We start from the raw sequence: 22,302 nt of genomic DNA on the forward strand, positions 1-22,302 counted from the left end.
AATGTACTGATCTTATTTATTATCTCGCAGCGCAGCATAATAACTTATCTATGTCACACACACCTTGTCAGGTCTAATATCTGAGCATGACCACATCTAGTTTATGTGTACATTGATATAAATACATCACACTCAAGGATATACCACTGTCACACAACTACAAATGTGGATACTGCAACGCTGCTCCGATGATTGGTTGGCTTACAGTGAGAGTGGATTCACAGGTTGATGGTTTGCCCTCATGTCATACTGCTAACTCAGCAGGAAGAAATGCAGGCACAAAAAGTCTTCTGAATCAAAAGCACAGATTAGAGATATCAAAGGTAGGTTAAGTAACGTAAGTAGCATAGCCAGGATCCAAAAAGTGGAGATATAAACAAGTGAATGCGCTTTTCGTTGTCCCCGCAACTGCATAGCTCAGCTGCGAGCGACGAGAAGGGCTCAGGTGTCGACAATCTCCACTTCTGAAACATCCCGTGTGGTGAGTGCAGCCCTGCTCTCTCTATAGGAGCCTATATGTAACATCACTCAGCCAGCCTGTCACTATGGCAGATAGCTGCATAATCACGTTTGTCACTGCAATCACATTAAACAGGGATGCATGTAAATAACACCATAGAAAAAGCTGCAGTCACAGCTGCATTTTGGAAGGACGTCTGATATATTGTGCGTTGTCACTGCTGTGGGATATTACAGAATAGATAGATCCGATATTATAGCTACCATTATGCCTTTATATTATGAGGGCTGATATGTATCAAAACAACAGCAAAGTGTGAACTCAAAGCACCATGCCATTATGCATAATGCTAACCTTTGATGTCATTCTCAGTTACATCCCTGTATACTATAGTACACTTACTTAACTTACTTTATGTTTACTGAAATATCCTCCCAGTAACATGTATTGCCATTATTAATGCTCAAAGCCCCTCCCTATTAGACACATCACAGTGTTATAGGATATATAGATAGGAAGTATCATGTTTTTTGCTCTCTCTCACTGACAACTGGCCTCTGCATGGATGTAGAAGGAAGCATTGTGTGCAAGCACATGTCTGTGTGACCCGAGTGTGATAATGGGTTGATGGATTGATATTGACGACTTGTAAAAGAGAAAATCTGTGTTTGCAAATGCACGGCTCAACAGAAAGAGTTCAAGGAGGACTTTGCCTATTTTCAACCCGCTTTGTATCATTATAATGTTGGTAGTATGTGCAAATGAACAATGTCTAACTTCTCTCCATCTAGCCTGCACCGAGAGCTCCCAGTTCATTCGCAGGCATGTCAGTTGGAGACGGTGAACATACTGTATGTTCATCTGCATAAACTGCCAAGATTATAATGATACAGAGCTGATTGAAAAGTGGCAAAGTCCTCCTTTAAGTCACATGATTCTCTGTTGACATAAACAAAGCAGCTGATAGGAAGCAGAGCCCGACCCATATATCGGTTATTGACCGCTATTGGCCTATCACAGCTATATCGGTATCGTTGTATGTTGTCCGACATGCACAATATTTGTTATTTTATTTTTTAAAGTTATATTAGGCAGCATTTTATGTATATTTGATCATCAGCCCGATGATCAACATCCTAACAGGAAGGTGGCTCTGATATGAACGGATGCTCTGGGATGCTGTGGTGTGAGTTATTTGGGTCCGGGCCTTGGTCAGAACATGCAGCTGTCATTAAATGAAAGACCAGCTGCCTCTGAACCCTTAAATGTGCCATGCTCATATCTTGAGGTTAAAGCTATCAAGAAAGACCAAGCCAGGCAGCAGATTCCTAGCAGGGATGAGGCGCTTTCAGCGCTACATTGGCATGATGCGTTAGCATGTGTGAAGATACAAGTGCAGCTAGTAAGCTACAGTATGTACGTTGACTGAAACATCACTTTGAGCATGCACAGTCTAGGATGTTTACAGTGAGTGTCGTCGTATGTGAGAATAAAAAAGGCTTTGGTGATCTGACGGCTGTGATGCATAATGCTGATTAACGGTGACGTCATGCATGTTGCCAGTGATACTATTTTTGTCCATTGCTCACGTACAAAACCCAAACGATTGAAGTCTGACTTCAGATTAGTCTGTCAATACACAGTGCACACTCATTCATCCACTAAATGCTTCTGGTCCCCCAAGTCCCCAAATCATATTCATGTTGGGTTGCATTATCGGTCTCCCTCTTGTCTCTCTCCCTCCCTCTCTCTCTCTCTCTCTCTCTCCCTCTCTCTCTCTTTCATTCACACTTTCAATTCCATCAGGCGATGAGTTGTGCAGCGACTACAGTATAAACCTTCCCGAAAGCAACTTAAATCATTTTTGTCGTGTAAGCCTGTAGACAAAGATGATTATCGAGCTTTGAGGAAACTGGACCCAGGGAGGAGTTATTACCTTGTCTCCAGCAGCCAGGCTTCAGTTGTGCCATGGCCCGCCTGGCTGCAGGCCAGCATCTCCACTGACTTCAGACCTGAACCAAACCAGGCTGGATCACAGCTGAGCCAGCACTGTTTTAATGCTCACTGATTATAAATTGAACACTTCCTGTATATCATTAAGAAAAATGTGTGTAGCATTTAGTTTGAATTGCTAACATATGAAATTATTTCACAAGAAAGTGATTGGAGGGAGAACATTGGAACTGGTAATTCTCCTTCTATTTTCACTCCACTTCTTAAAGTAGATGTTAATCGAAGTGTGCTAGATGCGCTTGCTAATTTTCAATCTTGCCGTTCTTTGGCTGGATGAATAATCAATGAGGATGCAAACTGAAACCTAGTGTACCACAGCTAGCCAAACTGAAACCCAACGTGCCACAGCTAGCCAAACTGAAACCCAACGTGCCACAGCTAGCCAAACTGCTGAAAAGAGCTAATGGAGGCAAGATAGATTATTCCTCCCTCTTGGCCACTGCGCTCTGGTATCCATCCTGCGGCGAGGCTCTCTGCAGTACCAGCAGGCCAGAGAAGGTCAGGGAGATCCCCACCCACCACAACGTTATCTGGGTTTCCCCGAAGATCAACCGGCCCAAGAAAGCCTGCAAGGAAACAAGAAATCAAGGTTTGGCATTAGTCATCAATACCACTTGCTCCAAAGGATTGCACTAGGTCAAATGTTGATTAAGTTTATACAACAGCCATTAGTTTGACAAAAGTTTCTCTGGTGGGAAATGTCAAACATAGAGTTGCACTTTGACAAGAAATCCCTTTAGGTATTTCACGAGGACAATTCATTCTGGAAATAGCCCGGCCTATTTTCTAAAGTGAAGCCGATGATGGGAAGGTCACTCTGAAATGAACTGACGCTCCACTATGGTGGTGTGAAGTATTTGGCTCCAGGCCTTGGGAAAACCATTCACTTAGCTGTCAGTGAATGGAGGATCGGGTTGTCATGAGACTAGAATTTCTAACTTCACTAGCGATATCGAGGAAAATATCGATACCATTTTCAACACTACGGGGAGGATGACAACACATCAAGAGGCATAAAAATAAACGAAGACAGATGGACGGACAGACGCACGCTTCTCCATAATATAAGCCCGATAAAACTCTGCATTTACCCACAGCAGATTACCCCTGCTCTAGTCATCAGCCTATCAGAACACTTTTAGCTTGTTGAAGCAACAGACACCCACCAATGATAGGGAGGGAAAAATCAGTAGTATGTTTTGATTTTTCATTAAGAGAAAGCACTGTTTCAATATCAATACTGTTGCAAATGAGTATTGTATCTGTTTCAAATTTTTAGTATCAATATACCAGTTGCAAATAAGTATTGTATCCATTTAGAAAAAATTGTATTGATACTTATCGATGCTATCGATACTTTTGACAACCTTAGAGGAGTAGCCTACTAAAACTACTAAAACAAGACAACAGAGGGCAAGGAAGAGAGGCTGCACTACTTACGGAGGAGACGAAGTTGGAGGCGGTGGTGGTCACAGTGGCTCGGGTGGAGGAGGAGGAGTACCTGAGGGCCTTGGAGAGGAAGGTCCACATCACAGCATTGCAGGTGAAGAGCAGCCCGCCGCACACAAGCCTCAGAGGGATGTGGAGCTGAACCATGAGAGAGAGAAAAGAATACTGTAATAAACAAGTGAGTGACAGCTCACTGCTTTCTGCTGCTGAGGGCACGAGATGTGGACTGGTTTATACTGTTTATACATGCCTGAAACATCTGGTTTGATTTGCACTCAACAACTGTCGGTTTCTTTTTGAAATAGTTTAAGGATGATGAGCTCTCAATAGTTTGGTGTTCGGTAGGTCCTCCTGTGTATCACATATCTGATGGAGTGCTGCCATGACTAGTTCTGATGGTCTAAGTGTCTACAGTGTTGTAAGCAAAGTGTGTGAAAGAGTTGCTACAGGAGTGGGGGGAGAGAGAGAGTGGAGATAACATGCATTTGTATACAAATATCTTTCATAGACGTGGAGATAGACTATTGAAACATAGGCTTAGTGCTGCAGTATCGCACAAATCCTCTATGTTATTATGCATTTCATAGCTTTTCAGTATACCTCCAGGTTTTATGACATGTGACATGCAAATATAGTCAATATATCAGGCAGTTAAAATGTTTCAATGTCATACAAATGCTTTTTTTTTTTTTTAAACAAATCAGTTTTTGCATCCAACCTGCAAGAATCACAGGCTATTTTAATCCTATTAAAATTCTACTACATCCAATTTGAGATTAGAGGAGGCATTTCAACCATTTAATTAAGGTTACAGATAGACCTCAGATGCTCTTGTTGTCAAACTAGACCAGTGCCGAGTCTGAAGGTCATTCAAGAAACTTGGCCTCTTTATGAATGCGACATAACGTTCTTCTAGCTTGCTCAATTGTTAGAAAGTCTGGAACAAGGAACAAGCCGTTTTAACATTTAGCTACGTTGGACTCTCCAAAATCAACATTACAGATATCAACAACATTTTGACTAGTCAGAATTACATTGTGACGAGTCATAATTTCCATCCAAGATAACGTCATTAGAACATTTCAGCTACATAGTGACATTCTTTCTATCCACAATTGTAATTTCAGATATCCACATCATCAACAACAAATTGCATCACTTTTGCCATGGTATGGTGTTTCTCATTAGAGATATCTACGGTTATATCTGCAACTGAATTATGATTAGTTGTAATCAGGGTTGTAGTGGTAAATACAGAGATGGGTAAACTAGGCGAAGAGTTTACCCACCTTTTTCCCCTCATTGATTGATAGTTGATCTGAAAATAGATGAGTACCCTAAACTCTGCCTCATTTCAAAGAGGTGGGTAAACTGCGTATCCTCCACTACCCCTGGTTGTAATTCCAGTTTCAGGTATCTTTTAATTCTGATTTATAGCCTAATTCTGGTTATATATATATTCAATTCAAGATATCTATTGATATCCTTTTTAGATAGGCTACTAGATATCTTAAATTAACTAATAGTGAGAATGAGTTGTATTATATCTTGAATTGGAATTATATTAGTCAAAATGACGTTATCTTGTAGATATCTGAAACTGGAATTACAACTAGTCATAATTCATTTGCGGATATGTGCAACGTGAATTGCGAATATCTGCAAATTAATTGTATCGCCTCCTATGTAATGAGAAACCCCATCCACATGAATGGCAAAAGTGACGTCATTTGTCCTAGTCAGAATGTCATTGTAGACAGCTGCAATTTTCTTTTTGACTAGTCAGAATGACGTTATAGATATCTTGAATGAAAATTCTGTCTAGTCACAATTACGGCTAGTCAAAGTGACGTTGTTATCTATAATGTTAATAATTCCGGATAGTCAAACTTAGCTATTAAATCTTAAAACGACTTCAACAGGGGTCGCACGGGCTGCAATGTCGTTCAGCACGCGGACACGGCACGAGAGCGAGAGCGCTGGGCTGCTCCCATAGCAGCACGCTGCGCCTGATGATGCTGTGGTGCTGATGCTGCGAGCTGGAGTCAGCGGGGAGACCCCAACTTCATCCCGCCCGCGCTCCGTGAGAAAACACCCGGGCCGCTGCAGGCAGGCGCGGTGCTGCTACATTATTCAACGCCATCAGCCCAATCCCTGCTGCCCTGTTAATAATTCAAGCGAGTTTTATCTGCGGCGATGCCTCACCCAGTCACAGGCGGTAGTTTCGTCCGCTTGTCTAAATTTCCGCTGCTCTCCCCACGTCCGGAGTCCCGTTTCACAAACCCCTTTCAGGTAGTCGGCACCGAGAGACAGCTTTGCCGACGACGACGCCACGGCACCCAGGAAGCCCGCCAGCAGGGCATAGAAAACTCCGGGCAACATGTTTCACAGGACAGCCAAGGAACATTCTTTTCTAATCCATCATTACATTTGCGTTGCTGCTGATGCTGCTGCTGCTGCCTGCTGCTGGTCCGGATTGAGCCGCCTCCTGTCTGTGTCACCGAGCACGTTGTTGCAGTTCCTACAAACAGCCGCCCGGTGGCAGTCGCACCAATCCAAACAAATGGTCAGCAGTGTATATCTATGGTCAGGAGCAGGCTTGGGAAGTAACGGATTACATGTACGCAGGTTACTGTAATCAGGGTACAATAAAGGTAATTGTAATCGCTTACAGTTACAGAAAAAAGATGTAGTAATAAAGATTACAGTTACATTTAGTAGTATTTTTTTAATTACTAGCAGGATTACAATGTAAACTATGTTATAGTCTATGTATTGTATATTGAGTATTTATCCAAATGACTGTGCACTGTAAATATCAACTCATCTCATTGTCTATTCTGATTATTATAGTGCAAAAAGAGAGAAAGAAAAAAACCACTTGGCTCTTCAAAAGTACCAGTGCACCCACAAAATCAATGACTGTAGAAGCCAGACCTGAACGGAACTGCAGCTCTGGAGAAACACACGGCTTCTGCCCGTCGCAACGCACAGCGCTCTGCTGTGTTTGAGCCAAAAACATCTGTACAAATGTCATGTCAGTAAACAAAAGATGAAACATGAACCAGTGTAACTGCAATAAAGGTTGCCCAGAGTTCATCTATGGAGCTGCTGAGAAGCTCCTGACTGGCTGCAGACATTCACTCTCACAAAAGAGACATTATGGTTCTTTAAACATGCAACGACAAGTTCAGACCCTGTAACTATTCTTGAAGCTACTGTGTGGAGATTTAACTGAGTCATATAAACCAATATCCAGCTGTCTTGCTGTTTTCTCTTTTCTTCCCCCTCCCATTCCTGAAATGTTTTAATGGAAGAATCGATGAAGTAAACGACCGAGGAAACTAGTTAAACCAGTAAACTTGCTACCTGCATCTTCACTTGTCATTGTGGGACATGTGCCATTCAGCTAGAGAAAAATCTGTCAAAGTGAGACTGGTAACCAGTAAGACTTCCCCAAAGGTATGTTAGTTTAGCTGTTTGGGGCCTCTGTAGTCCAGCAGTTTTGCTGTGGTTCATTTACAAATGTGTTGCAGTTTCTGTCGCCCTCTAGTGATTGGAAAATCGCTTAGTGAAAATTATCCTCACAGTACAGCTGGAGTTGTGGAACAATAACCAAAACTAGATAACTGTGTTGAGATAACTGAGACTGAACACAACCTGCAGAGCAGACTGCACTGCAGCAGATCAAACCAACTGAAGTGCTGCCAGTTCAGACCATAGACCTTATAAAAAACATGGATAGTCAGCATGACGTCACGTCACCCATTGGTTTTTGGAATCCCGTTTTGAAGCCTAGAATATGGACGTGTGGCCGTCACCATCTTGGGGTTATTGCGCAGCTCGCACTAGACGAGACCAGGGGCTTCCCACCTGCCTGCTATTGGTCCATCCATGATTGGCAAGATGCGCCATTACTGGACAGGCAACATGTCAATCACGCCTGAAACAGTCTTTTCCAGGCTCTGAATGGGTGAGTTGTTTACAGTTATCATGAAAGATGAAATTAGACCATATAGACCAAAACTGTTTTTGAACCAGGCTGTAAACATGTTTAATCCTGTTGTAAAGTCTGGCACTTTGGTTCAGACACACAGACGTTAGCATGCTGAGTAGTTTAAGAGTAAGAAAAGACAATAACTACACATAACTATTCAACTTTAATCTACTTGTAGTAAACTGGACTCCATCATGGACAATCAGACTGGAACCTGGAACAACACTTAACCTAAATGTAACGTTTGGTCTCTGAGTCTCTTTCCTCTTCTACAGTCTTGACCTCAGATCAGCTGCTGTGTTGGGACAGTCTGCTGCTCTGCTTCCACTCTGACCTCCGGTCAGGTGCTGTGTTGAAGTGAACGGGCCACTGGTGAAGCTCTAATCCAGTGCTGAGTTACTGGATGTCCTCCCCCTCCAAGCGTACTCTGCCTCCTCACCGCCCCCCTCCTCGTCTTGATCGTCCCGTACGGCGCAGCGGCCGCAGTGCCTCCTGAAGCCTCCCATGAAGTCCGAGCGGAAGCAGCAGAAGGGGCAGGCGTAGCGTCCGGGGCGGTGCTGCAAGGCCACGTGGTACTGCAGGAGGCTTGGCAGGAAGAAGCGGAGCTTGCAATGCTTACAGCTGTACGGACGCTCCACGTTGTGGCTGCGCACTACGTGAGTGATGGCAAAACCTGCAGGCGTGCACACACACACACACAGTTTTACTCAACAGTAGAATGGGAAACATGCACAAAGTCCATCACGTCTCTTTCTTGTGATTTATGTTTTAATAAGATTTTTTTTTTCAATTTTTTTTTTAGCAGTAGTGGTACAACAGTAGTAGTGTAGTAGTAGTACTACCAGAGGTGGGATGTAACCTTTCTTTATACAGTCTATGGATGTAACAAAGTTTAAAAAAAAAACATGATTGTTAAGTAGGATTCAAGTATCTGTATTATTTTTTTGCATGTTTTTAGCGGGGGGTTCCTATCTGGAGGAAACCCCAGGGAAGCACACCATGCAAACCCCACACAGAAAGGCCCTTTTTGACGACCCCACCTGGGCCGTGGGCACTGAGGACATGGGGATGGGGACACACCCTCAGCGTCCCAAGTGGGAATCGAACCCAGGACCTTCTTGCTGTGAGGCGACAGTGCTACCACTGCGCCACCGTGCCTCTAGTTTCGCCTCGTAGCTTTTCTTTCACTTAAGACATTTTACTCACTACATTTCAAAAGAAAAATCTATTCCTTCTACTCCCTACATTTCCAAAACTGACTTGTTACTGCCAGGACATCAACTCATTTTATAAAAGAAAATTATTTTGCGCATCAGACAGCTTCCATTCCCAAAGCAGCTAATCAAGCGCCAAATGAGACTGGCTGCTTGTTCCAAGAAGCATCCATCATAAAGGAATGAAAGGGACAGAGAGAGAAGCAATAAGAGAGAAAATAGACTGTGAATTCAGCTGCTAGAATTAACGTTTGTGATTTGAGCTGCAGACTCTTTTGTGGATTCAGAGGAGCGCTCAACACAGGACCAGTTTAGAACTTTAGAAATAGAGAATGACTTATTTTTATGTATATGTAAATTTTAAGACCATGTACTTTGAGTAAAGGATTTGAAGTGGTACTTCAACTTCTACCAGAGTATGTTTTTAGATGAGTATTTGCATTTTTAGTTTTTTAGTAAGGAATTTGTTTGTTTACTTCTATCACCTCTGAGTGGTACTAACTACTACACTACTAACACTAGTACTTGTAGTCTACAACTACTAATACTAAAAGTGGTGGTATTCTCAGTACCCTTCAGCTTGGTCTTCCATCCACAAATTTGACAGACGAAGCGGTTGGTGATGAAGCGAATCACTTTAGACGTTGCCTCCTTTTCCTCCTTCAGCAGGTTGTTGTTGGCCAGCGACGCCTCGTCTTCCTCAGTGGTGTTCTGGTGGGCGGGTCTGTCCACGGGGTCTCGTTTGATGCCCTTGACGACATACATCCTGGGGATGTCATGCTTCCGCACTGCGTGGTTGATGGCAAGAAGCTTCAGCTTGTGCCTCCAGCTGCAGTTCAGGCAGCGATAGACACGGCCGTCGAAATGCAGCACGTAGTCGTCGCCGTCACCAGAGTCCGGCCGCTGGTCGTTCCCCTCGCCTTCCTCCTCCTCCTCGCTGCTCCTCTTTCTCTTCACAGCCTCATCGTCCCCTTCCTCCTCTCCTGTCTTCTCCTCCTCGCTACTCCTCTTTCTCTTCACAGCCTCAATGCTCTCTTCCTCCTCTCCTGTCTTCTCCTCCTTGCTACTCCTCTTTCTCTTCACAGCCTCATCGCTCTCTTCCTCGTCTCCTGTCTTCTCCTCCTCATTGCTCCTCTTTCTCTTCACAGCCTCATCATCCCCTTCCTCCTCTCCTGTCTTCTCCTCCTTACTCTTCTTTCTCTTCACAGCCTCATTGCTCCCTTCCTCCTCTCCTGGCTTCACCTCATTATTCTTCTTTCTCGTCACAGCCTCATCACTCTCTTCCTCCTCTCCTGTCTTCTCCTCCTTGCTGCTCCTCTTTCTCTTCACACTCACAGCCTCATCACTCTCTTCCTCCTCTCCTGTCTTCTCCTCATTACTCGGCTTTCTCTTCACAGCCTCATCGCGTTCTTCCTCCTCTCCTGTGTTCTCCTCCTCATTACTCCTGTTTTGCTTCTGAGAAAGCTCCTTCCCTCCCTCCTCCTCCTCCACCTCGGCTGTCTTGTCCTTCTCTCCTCCCTCACTCCCAGCCTCCAACCCGTCGCCCTGCCCCTGTCCGCCAGCGCAGTGTTGGGAGATGATGTGTTGGTAGAGCTTGGGGAAGTCTTTGGTCGTGAAGAAGCACTCGGCGCAGTGGAACAGGTGTGCGGTGCTCTGGTACAGCAGTAGGTTCCCCAGGCGGCCCACCGCCATGTGGTCCAGCTGGGTGGGGTGAGCCGCCGCCGTGTGCATCAGCAGGTTGGCGTGGCTCTTGGAGAAGTTGCCACAGAGTGGACACTGCAGGTGGAGCGCCACGCCTTCGCCGCGGCGGGACATGACGACGGGTGGGACCGCTGCTGCCGAGTCTGAACAGACAGACAAGACAAGAGTTAGAGCTAGATCTGATAGAGACAGACATTGAGTTAAGGCTTTTGCACACCAAGTCCGTATTTTTTGTCCGGAATTGTCGCACGTTTGAAAATAAATACGACCTCATGTTGTATCACTCATGTTTACACACTGACTCCGAAATTGCATTTAAAGTTTTTGGAACAGGTTCGATTTTCTTTCAGTCAAAAGCCTTTGGCGAGCTGTTTGACCTGTGTGTGTCTGTGTTTGGGGGTGAGAGCCCGAGGCGCAGGCTCCAGTCTAAGCAGAGGCCGATGGAGAGATGCGGTGCTCGCTTCACTCACTGGCCCCTCTCCGCTCCCTCTCCCAGGGGCAACGGTGCTGCGGCACCCGGCCACAGTCGGCTTGTCAAGGTGAAGGCGAGTACGGAGCCCCTGTCCAGTGCGATGCGGCTAGCATGCACCAACCTGCTACCATCTGCCTTATCCAGTCCACATCACCACTGCTGCAGATCAGTCACTGCTGCTTGTCACCTGTCATGGGATATCAATAGCATCACTCCCTTTTCTGTCTGCCTCCCAGCCGAGACTTCAGGATCGCAATGGAAATAAGTCTTATGACTTTATTGTGATATCCCGATGAATTACTTTATACTGTATGCTTGTTGGTATATTGTGTTTTGTAATTTGTCAAATAAATTCAATCAATCAGTCATGTTCTAATGTGGATGCAGGCGAGCCTGGAAAGGACGAATATTTGCCTCGCATTGCAAATAGAACGAACATAATTCATAAAACACATCGGACTCAGTGTGCAAAGTTTCTGTGTAACGATTTTGTTTCAGATGATAAAAAAAAACTGTGTGCAAAGACCTTTAGATCTGTTAGACTACTTAGAGACAAGTGAAGTTAGCTAGCTAGATCTAGTAAAAACCATAACATAAATAAACATGATGTACAATTAGAAATACAGTGAATCAAACTAAACAAAAATGGAAAAGTCCCTGCAACTAACATTTCCACCAAAACGACAAAACAAACTGGCTGGTGACTAACGTTAGATATTATTATGTGTTCAATATGATAAATTATTAGTAATGGGACTATGATTCAATCTAAATGTTAAGTCGTGACTCGTGGGTCAGACAGACTGTCAGCTCAGAAATCACTGACAGTAATGACAGAAATGCTAGCAGGCTAGGCTAACGGGATTGAAAGCTATATTTCCTGACGTAACAATCCCCACCCACCTGCCGCTGCAAGCGGCTGGCTTTAGCGGTTATAAAGTTATTTACCAACGAAAGCCGACGGGGAAAAGGAAAGGTCTGAGGTTTAAAGCGCTTTAAATCTGTATGTTGTTGTTTTCGTTCTGCAGCAGCTAGTAGCTTCAGCCAAGAAGGGAAAAATGGCGTAAACTGCTGCGACGCCCGTGCAGCATTGTGGGAATCGTAGTCCTATATATCCTATTGTTTTAAAGGCATGCTTGGAATGAAGCAACAGATTAATCTAGAGGGACACGTCTCCCATATGCAATCTACTGAATAATTGTTTGAAAGTGGATAGGATAAGCATAATTTGATCAAAAGAAATACACAATGCACCAACAACTGGTTGTTGGTCCCTCCTCTCCTTCCGTTTTATGAATACTGGAAACTAACACAAATGAGACCACAGTCCCGCATTTGATAAGATTTTGTCCCAGGCCAGGGTGCACCCATTTGATAAGATTTTTGATTTTTGATATTTTATTACAGAAAGTGCATGAAACCAATGAGCAAAAATAGTCATACATTCTGTCATTCTGTTACTTAGATTGAATTATAGTGAAGATAAATATTATCCCCCTTTTTGCTGGGGATCCCCTGGAACTTACTTTGAGAACCACTGGAGGACAATCAATGCTAATGTCATGTCCTCCAGCGGGGCAGAGAACGGTCCACGCTGTACATCAGACTGGGTTAAGTATTATTCCACTTGATGCAGACTGCCTTGAACCCCAACAACATGTTCCTGTTAATTTCAGCATAATAATGAGCCGCATTATAATGGCTCATTATGCTAGTTTTTCCCAAACATATACACACAAAGAATGGAACCCATTTCTGCAAAACTCTAAATCCAAATAACGTCATTTTGCACACTTTGTTCACCTTGAAAACACTGGCCTTCAAAATGCCACACCTGGATTACCAATTGGTCTCACTCATGTCTCACCTGGGCAAACTCAATTGGAAAAGCACTTACTGTAAGAGACCTCAGGTGACTTATACAGTCAGCTGAACATTTTGTATTGCAGTAACAAAGACATATTTCCTTTGTTACCTTTTTGTATCTGTGCAGATTTATCATTACATCCCCAGAAAGCCACTCAAAAACAATGTCTTTGTAGTGTTTCTCATTGTACGGCGTTTCCACACAATTTCATGCATTCGAATATGTGACGCGGCCTCAGGAAGCCAAAACATACATGAACACGGACCCCAGGAAGAATAGCCGTAGCATCCTGCTGCGGCTAATGGGGATCCTAATAAACTAAACTAAACACTATTTTGATGGTAGTGTTTTAAATTGATCACACCAGTGTTTAATGGGTGCTCTATAAGACATAAACATATAATAGCTGTGTGTATTGTTTTGGTGGAACATGGTTTAGAGTGCTGTGTGTCATTTTGCAAGAGACTTGTGGAGTTTTGACAAAGTAGTTAACTCTTTTCCGTTTTGTGTGTAGAGTTTCTGGAAATGTGTTTAAACATTTGGGAAAAACTGTAACACACAGGTACTACTATATAATATAATATGAAATATAAAATACATAATATACAGTATATAACTAAATAAACAGATGATTATTTATTCACTCTTGCAGTTGTGACAGATATAGATGACGTCTCCCTCTGTGCATGCATCATGTGCTCACTCACAGAACATGCACTGCAGCCAAACTTCACCTGGCCTGGAGGAGGTGAAGTCATCGCCACAGGTGAGGCACTCTGATTCATTACCTGCACGAGGACGAGGAGGACCACGTCCCGGCTTGGCAGGCTCTTTCTCTACAGGTACAGGTAGCCTTCTTTTTGCTTTTGGCCTCCGCTTTACCTTTTCCTCATCTATCCCAATTTCATCTAGAAGAGATTTTAAGAAGTTCATCAAGACATTTTTAGATGGGCATTCAGACTAACTCATGTAGGATGTTATAGGGTAGGTTATATTAGGGTATTTAGAGTAATCAGATAACATATTTGTATATCATTTTGTATATTGTACAAAATTGTGCACAGGGACATGTACTGATATGTTGTAATGTTGTAGGCTATGTTGTTGTTATGCCTTATGGTATTTGATATGATGTGTTTTATGTTTTAATGTTTCAGGACTCTTGGAAGAGTAGCCTTTGGCTAAAAGAGATCCTAATAAAAAACTCACACTCGACCTCCTGGACTTCCCTCACAGGGGCATCAGTGAGGATGGCGGCTGATCTTTTTCTTAGGCTTCTCTGCTCCTTTCTACGTTCAGCCTTGGGAAAAGGCCGGAGCACCTCCGGGCCGAAGTCCTCATCCTCAGAGTCGGCAGTGGATGGGGTTGCTGCTGGCTCGGGTGCGAAATCGCTCTCGCCGAAGATGTCGGGGTTAAACGGCCAAATCCCTGTGCACCTGAAGCCGGCTGTTATGTTGGCTGGTGTTAGACAGAATGGAAGCGCCGTCGCCACAATGCCTGGTAAGTCATGCATGCTCAGGGTTTTCTCCGCTTTTTCCATCATCCGCAGATTCATAGCTGTGTTGATGGATGTCTTCAGGGGGCCGAACACACTGCGGTCCAGGGGCTGGAGCTTGTGGGAGCAGTGCGGGGGGAAGGAGAGCAGCACCACACCGTTGGCTCTGCAGTACTCGATGCCTTCCAGCGAGAGGTGAGAGACATGGTTGTCAAGATCAAGAAGCAGAAGCACCTTTGACTTGAGGGATGCTCCGGTGTATTTCACAAAGTGCTTCAGGAACGTCAGGAAGTCCGCCTCCTGCATCCAGCCTGACACACTGCAGGAGCCGATGCAGCCTGCGGGCCCGTCACAGATAAAGCTGTCGCAAAGCATCGGTTCGGCACATTGGTGCATTTTGGGAATTTGGGGAAAGACAAAGTGGGGTGGTATGCTGTCGCCCTGAGCGTTGACAGCGAATGCCATGGTGACCGATGCCCCCCTCTCCGTGGGCGGGATTGCGCCAAACTGCTTCCTTACTCGGCTGGCAAATATTTTGTCGTTTGGCAGTTGGACACTGACTGTGTTGGTCTCGTCGGCATTCCACACATCTTTTGCCTGGAAGCGGTGGCGTTCAAGGACTTTGGACAGGCTTGAGAAGAAGTGCGCCACATTGGTGGCAGTGAAGTTTGTCAACCTTGAAAAGTTGATGGCCTGAGGACGGGAAATGGGAACCTGTGGATACCGCTCGAGGAAGCAGGTACACCAGTCCCTGGCGGTCATCTGGCGCACATTCCAGGTCTTTGGATAATCACATCCATGCTTCTTGGCCAGCTGGTAGATAAGCCTACGAGCCTGAGGACATTAAAGTGCCACAATGAATTATTACAATTTTTAACCGGTGAACTATAATATCTACTTTATATTGTTTTTAACTCAATTATCTTTTAATGGACGGGCCAACAATTTTAACCGATGAACTGTAATAGCTATTTATTGTTTTTAAATTACCGTAATCAACTTGTAACTTATCAATTATTTATGAATTTGCATGAACTTAGGCAAATTTATGAATGATTATGAACTCTGTCAATGAATTCCAAAGACATACAATTTATTTCATTAGTTAGCCATGTAACCTGGACTGATGTATGTGTAGCCCCATTACTGACCCCGTTTCTTTCTCTCTCACAAGCACACACACACACACACACACACACGCGCGTGTGCGCACACGCGCGCGCGCGCGCGCACACACACACACACACACACACACAACACACACACACACACACACGCCTTAGCAATAAAGCCTGACGCACATGCTCGAAACATGAACTGTCACAAGTATGTAAGTAAGCTTACCTCATCAGGACTCAGTCCACCGTAAATATCTGCAGCCTTTAGCAGATAATCTCTGAGCAGACGCTCTTGCTCATTATTGAACAACCTATTGCGAGGAAGCGGTGAAGGAGGTGCGAAATCACTCTCACCGAAGATGTCGGGATTAAACGGACAAATTCCTGTGCACCTGAAGCCGGCCGTTATCTTGTCTGGTGCTACAGCAGATGGAAGCGCTGATGCCACAATACCCGGTAAGTCGTAAATGGTCATGGTTTTTCCAGGATTGTCCTCCATCCACCGATTCAATATAGTCTCGACGATGTACGTCTTCAGGGGGCCGAAAACAGTGCGATCCAGGGGCTGGAGCTTGTGGGAGCAGTGGGGGGGGAAGGAGAGCACCACCACACCGTTGGCTCGGCAATACTCGATGCCTTCCAGCGAGAGGTAAGCCACACGGTTGTCAAGGTCAAGAAGCAAAAGCACCTTTGACTCGGGGGACGCTCCGGTGTGGTTCACAAAGTGCTTCAGGAATGTCAGGAAGTCGGCCTCCTGCATCTTGCCTGACACACTGCACGAGCCGATGCAGCCTGGTGGGCCGTCACGCACAAAGCGCTCATGGTACGTTTTGCAGGGAAACACAAAGTGAGGCGGTATGCTGTCACCCTGAGCGTTGACAGCTAATGCCATGGTGACCGACGCTTCACTCTCCTCACTGACACTGACTGTGCAGGTCTCGGCAACATTCCACACATCTTTGGCTTGGAAGCAGTGGTGGTCCAGGACTTTGAACAGGTTCGAAAAGAAGTTTGCCACGTTAGTGTCATTGAAGCCTGTCGTCAGGCTGGTGTCCTCAGGAGGACAAATGGGAAGTTGTGGATTCCGCTCTAGGAAGCTGGCAAACCAGTCCTCACAGGTCACCCGCAGGGCATCCCAGGTCTTCGGATAGTCACATTCATGCTTCTTGACGAGCTGGTAGATAAGCGTACGAAACTGAGGACATTAAAAGGCCACAATGATTTATTCACATTTTTAACCAGTAATATAATATTGTTTTTTAACTCAATTAGCTTTTAACTTGTCATTTATGAATGTGCCAACATTTTTAACCCATGAACTGTAATATCCAATTAATTAACTTGTTACTTATCAATTATTTATGAATTTGCATGGCCTTAGGCTAATTTATGAATGATTATGAACATGGTCATTGAATTCTGAAGACATCAAATGTATTTCATATTCGGTTTTGTTAGTTAGCCATGTAACAGTAGCAATGCTGACCCTGTGTGTGTGTCTCTCTCTCTCTCTCTCTTTCTCTCTCTCTCACACACACACACACACACACACACACACACACACACACACACACACACACACACACACACACACACACACACACACACACACACACACACACACACACACACACACACACACACTCTAAACATGAACTGTCACAAGTGACACGTATAAGGCAAGCTTACCTGAAGAGGACCGAGTCCACAGTAAATATCTGCAGCCTTTAGGAGATATTCTCTGAGCATACCCTCTTGCTCTTCAGAGAACAACCTATAGCGAGCGGGTGGTGCTGGCTCCACAGTGGCTGATCCAGCTGAAGGTCTATCCGTCACATAATCAGGTGAGAAATCCCTCTGACGGGCAGCGCTGTCCTCATTTTTCCTCATCATATATCGGTATAAAGCCTCCTTAGCAGAACCTCTGATCTCTCTGATAGACTTCCCCTCGGATAAAACAACCTGACATGCTGTAGGATACACATCTGAACGAGCTCTGCTGGTCTTCCTCACTGTACTCCTAGGCATTTCCTACAAAGCAAAGAAAACTTTGAAGTAACAAAAGTAATGTCTCCGTCAACTTTACCCTGGCTAGCACCACAGATAGGCTCGCATGATAAATTACACATTTACTGATACGTAGCCTACGGATAGGGCTACCAGATTATATACATTTATAATCTTCAACAAAATAAACATACCCGTAAAAGCCGAAAACACCTGCGTTTTGTGTTTGTTTTTTGTTTTTGCCATAGTTGTCCGTGTTACAAGAGAAAAGGTCCGTGTTGCAACCGCCCCCTGATTCTTTCGTTCCGACCGGCCCCACTCTGCCTCTGATTGGCTTGGATATATTACCTAACCTTAACCAATCACCACTCCTCATGCCTAAACACGGCTCTGGCCTAAACACAACCTCCTCATGAGCCAACCCAATCAGAGGCAGAGTAGGGTGGGAATAAAAAAAAAAAAAAAATCTCAAATCAAATTATAACCCCCACCGTTTCCAGCTGCAACATTAAAGTGATGCTTGATTATGTTAACATAATGATATATTGTATTATTCTGAAATGGGCCATTCTGCACAATGAGTAGCCTACTTTTAATTTTGAGGCTTTAATAGCCTACATTTTGATGCTAATAATTTTGTACTTTTACTACTGTGGTATTTCTATGTTTACTAGTAGGCTATAAAATATCTGAGTAGCCTACCTTCGTGTTGATGCAGACTGCTTGAACCCCAAGGACGGGTGCCTGTTGCCTGTTCCCTGTTCCCCCTTCAGCATAATGATGAGCCGCATTATAAAGGCTCATTACGCTAAAACATGATAATAAGTGGAATGGACACACTCACACGCGCACACACACACACACACACACACACACACACACACACACACACACACACACACACACACACACACAGTGCTGCCCTCATAGGCTATCTGTGCCCTTTAGAATGATGAGGCTGTCAGAGAAGTGGAACTATGGGCGGAAATGGGTGGAAAAAGGAACTACTTAATGTATGGGCCTGTAATAACTGCATTAATCAGAGTATTGTAATAAGACACAAGTCTTAAGCAGATTTTCTAGAGAGATGTGTATCTCTTATTTGGCCATAGGCGATGATGAAGAGAGATAAATACATGCAGGTTACAATAGTGTCAGCATTGAAAATAATGACTTGAAGAGTTTACTTCAAACTTTGGACAAGATATCTTAGAAAACGACTGATCAAGTAGTTTAAAAAAAAATCTATTCTTTACACTCAGAACTTTTTTCTAATAATTAATAATGAATAATAACTCAGCCCTTCTTTTGCAGAATTCCTAGATTATTCGCAGAGCTCTATACATTTTACACATGTGGCCCTAATCTTCCCTAAAAAGATATTAGGTAACTCCTTGGTTGACAAAATCATATGTTTACAGACTGGAACCTGATATCAAATTAATGATTACCTTAATTGCAGGGCACAGAACTAACACCAGAGCCACCAGCCAAATGCAATATGCAAGTGACTGTTAAATTTGCTTCACTCACCAGCCCAAAAAACTATTTTAGGCTCATCTATATGTCAAATTAGAAAATTCAATAGCCATTTGGCCCTTGGACAAAAAAGTTAATATTATATAGCATCTTTAAATCAAGCTCTCTATGAATCTACTTCATTGCATGTATGTACATATATATTTCTGGCCAGTAGATGTCTCTAATGTTCTTTGGGGAAACAACCCATCCACTATGGCCTTACATCACAGTTTAATAAGTTTGCTTAGGATGTAAATCATTGACTTGTATTTAGCACAGGTGACCTGTGCCACAAACTCTATAATGTCATAATAAATCACATTTCACTTAATGGTCAGTTCGAACTATGAGCTGATGGCTTGTTGATGCTTTGACAACGAGCTACCACAAATCAATATTACCTTTCTATCTTGGCGTTTGTGAGCAGTAAAATCTAAATGAGTCCTTAAAGAAACCCATTATCACTTTATTGTTATAGGCTACACGTGCATCATAATGTCAAGTTATAGTGCACTTTTAATTAACAGATTTTTTCCCCCAGTGTTTTAAGGAAGAGTAGGAACACAAAACAGATAAAAACCAGGATAATTAAAAACAAAAGTAAAGTAATAGTAAAACAGTACATCACAAGCTCAAAGGAATAGTGTGTTATGATATATATATGATATTGTGTGTGGATGTGTGTGTGTGCGTGCGTGTGTGCATGCATGTGGTTGTGCAAGTAGATATGAGAATGCAAGTTCATATAAGAAGTAAGTGGATGACAGACTGAGAGCCAGTGGGCTGCGACAGTGGCTTCTGCACCGGTCACCTTGAAACAAGCGTCTCCTCATTATTCCAGCCACATTATTAAACAGTCGTCTTTCTGGAGTGTCCTCTGAGCAGGAGACGTCTCAAATCAAGAGGAGCCATTAGTTCTTACCTTCTCGCTCGGAGGTTCCAACCTGAAGGGCCTTTGACAAACAGAAGTGTCAAACCACAACGCTAATTGGGGTCCCTCTCCTTCCTGTTCAATTGAGCGATAATTGAGCGTACAAAGAGACAGTGACGCTTTCACTGAAGGCTTGTCCTCCCGTGTCTTTGTCAGCCTCCTCTGTTTTTGGTCCTGCACCTGCCTCTGAGGAGATGTAACAAAAAGACTGTCCTCAAAGTGAAGGCCTCATTAGTGAGAAGACTTGGCACCGTGACCTTTACCTTTAGCCACCAGTGGCTCATAGACAAAAATAGGCTCAATTTTATCAAGAGGTCACGACCTCCAGCAACACCTGTCCTATATAAGGAACAACTTTAATTAGACCAACACCTTTTGGCTTGTGGCCTTCATCAGGGTCATCGTTATGTCACATGCTTACGCCTTTCCCTTTTGAATTAATTTCTGCTTATCCTCCCCATAATCATATACTGATGTAGAACATTTAACCATTACACCTTTAATCACTCACTTAATTACACACACATAACAATTTCATAAGCACATCTTAATGTTAAGATGTTTTTATCAATGCTCTGAATGTTCATCACATAGCTATTTGTCATCTCTGTTCCAATGCTTACTGTACCATGCCACCGTATTCAACACTAACTTATCAGTTCTGATGTTAGCTCTCTGTGCGTCATTGCAACACAATCTCCTTCTCTTCGAAGAACTCTATCAATGCACCCTTGATGTTTGGCACATATCTTCCTCTCATGAGACCTTGGATCATGTTCAATATATTGTAACGGCACAGGTGGGAATCCAACCCGGGTCTATCATTCCAAGGAGCAAATCCCAATGTCGACGGGCCAGAGTGCTTTCCTTACGCGTCAACCCCGGTCGTTACAATATTCAAGTCAGCCGAACCTCTGACTCAAGAACTTTTACTTTAAAGACCCCCAAAAGTCAAAAATCTGTTTTTCTTCTTGTTCCTTCAGTTGGATGTCTGAGCTTCACTGTGCAGAATGATGTCTGCATGTGCAGAGTTTGACACTAGAAGGCTGTTTCCACAATCATCTGCTGAAAGTGGAAAGTTTCTCTGATCTCACTGAAAAGGCGGTTTTCAACAAGCATGATTTGTGACATCACGAATCCTGGAGCCAATCACTGTCCAGTATTCAGCAGTTAAAGCCCCAACACATTCTCACTCGCAATTTGTCATATACTGTAGATCGGTCAGGAACCCTTCTTGTCTTCTTTGTCACGAGTTGGGAGTGAGAATGTGTTGAAATCCTGTGTTGTATGCTGTGATTGGCTAGTTAGGTTCTAGATCACCCTGATTGGTTGCTTTGGATTTTTTAATGGGGCAGAAGTAGGGGAAGTCATTTTAATGATTTTAACAACATAATTTATGCTTTTTGTGGGAAAAACCATCAGACACAAATTATTATTCAAAGTAAAGTGTTTTATATACATCTTGAAACATGACTTTAGGGGGGTCTTTAATTATTCTACATCACTTACCTCTCAGACCTTTTAATTCCATGGGATACCTTAAAAACACTGCGAAAATCCTTTCCGATTCATCTTATTTCGCAGACAGCGGTTCAGTTTGTTGCTGAAGGACACTTCAACAGGACACATTTGTTGTGTGACCTTTTTTCCCAACAACTAGGCCACCCTGAGCCGCTTGATAACACACAAGCCAGCCACCACATGTTCGGTAACACTGAAATGGAGGCTCAACAAAAGATCAACAGAGTTTTTATCTCGCCAAACACTTTTCTATGAGACGATATAGTCATGAATATGCACTGAGATAAAGGTCATGTGGGAGGTTGGGGTTTATGGTCACAGTAGCCAAGTGCTTTTGTGTTGATTTACAGGTCATGATGAAGGCCCATCCTGGCTCTTCTGGAGATGTAGAGGCGCTCTGTCCTTCAGAGTGATTTACTGAGTGTTCCTCATTCACAACGAGTATGAATTGTGCGGTCTCCATGTGTTCAAATCTAGCCACTATAAACCCTTCATTCTTTAGCTGCCTCCATGAATATGTATGGCTGCATCTTTCA

General features: G+C 43.7%; 2 protein-coding genes across 2 annotated transcripts; both read right to left on the bottom strand.

Moving 5' to 3' along the window:
* Positions 1–2,892: 2,892 nt before the first annotated feature.
* On the bottom strand, positions 2,893–6,304 carry tmem42b (transmembrane protein 42b; the record flags this gene model as incomplete). Its single annotated transcript, XM_083646941.1, has 3 exons — positions 2,893–3,039; positions 3,914–4,060; positions 6,128–6,304. 3 exons carry the CDS (start codon positions 6,302–6,304, stop codon positions 2,893–2,895), a joined length of 471 nt encoding a protein of 156 aa, XP_083503067.1.
* A 1,798-nt stretch (positions 6,305–8,102) lies between these two features.
* On the bottom strand, positions 8,103–18,597 carry LOC310785002 (uncharacterized protein; the record flags this gene model as incomplete). The annotated part of the gene is made up of 6 exons (XM_083646008.1): positions 8,103–8,592; positions 9,706–10,977; positions 13,962–14,081; positions 14,383–15,502; positions 16,013–16,981; positions 18,496–18,597. 6 exons carry the CDS (start codon positions 18,595–18,597, stop codon positions 8,300–8,302), a joined length of 3,876 nt encoding a protein of 1,291 aa, XP_083502134.1. The 3' UTR covers positions 8,103–8,299.
* Positions 18,598–22,302: the final 3,705 nt, after the last annotated feature.

Source organism: Poromitra crassiceps, assembly GCF_964638095.1.
Source record: "Poromitra crassiceps genome assembly, chromosome: 11".
Lineage (NCBI taxonomy): Eukaryota > Metazoa > Chordata > Actinopteri > Beryciformes > Melamphaidae > Poromitra > Poromitra crassiceps.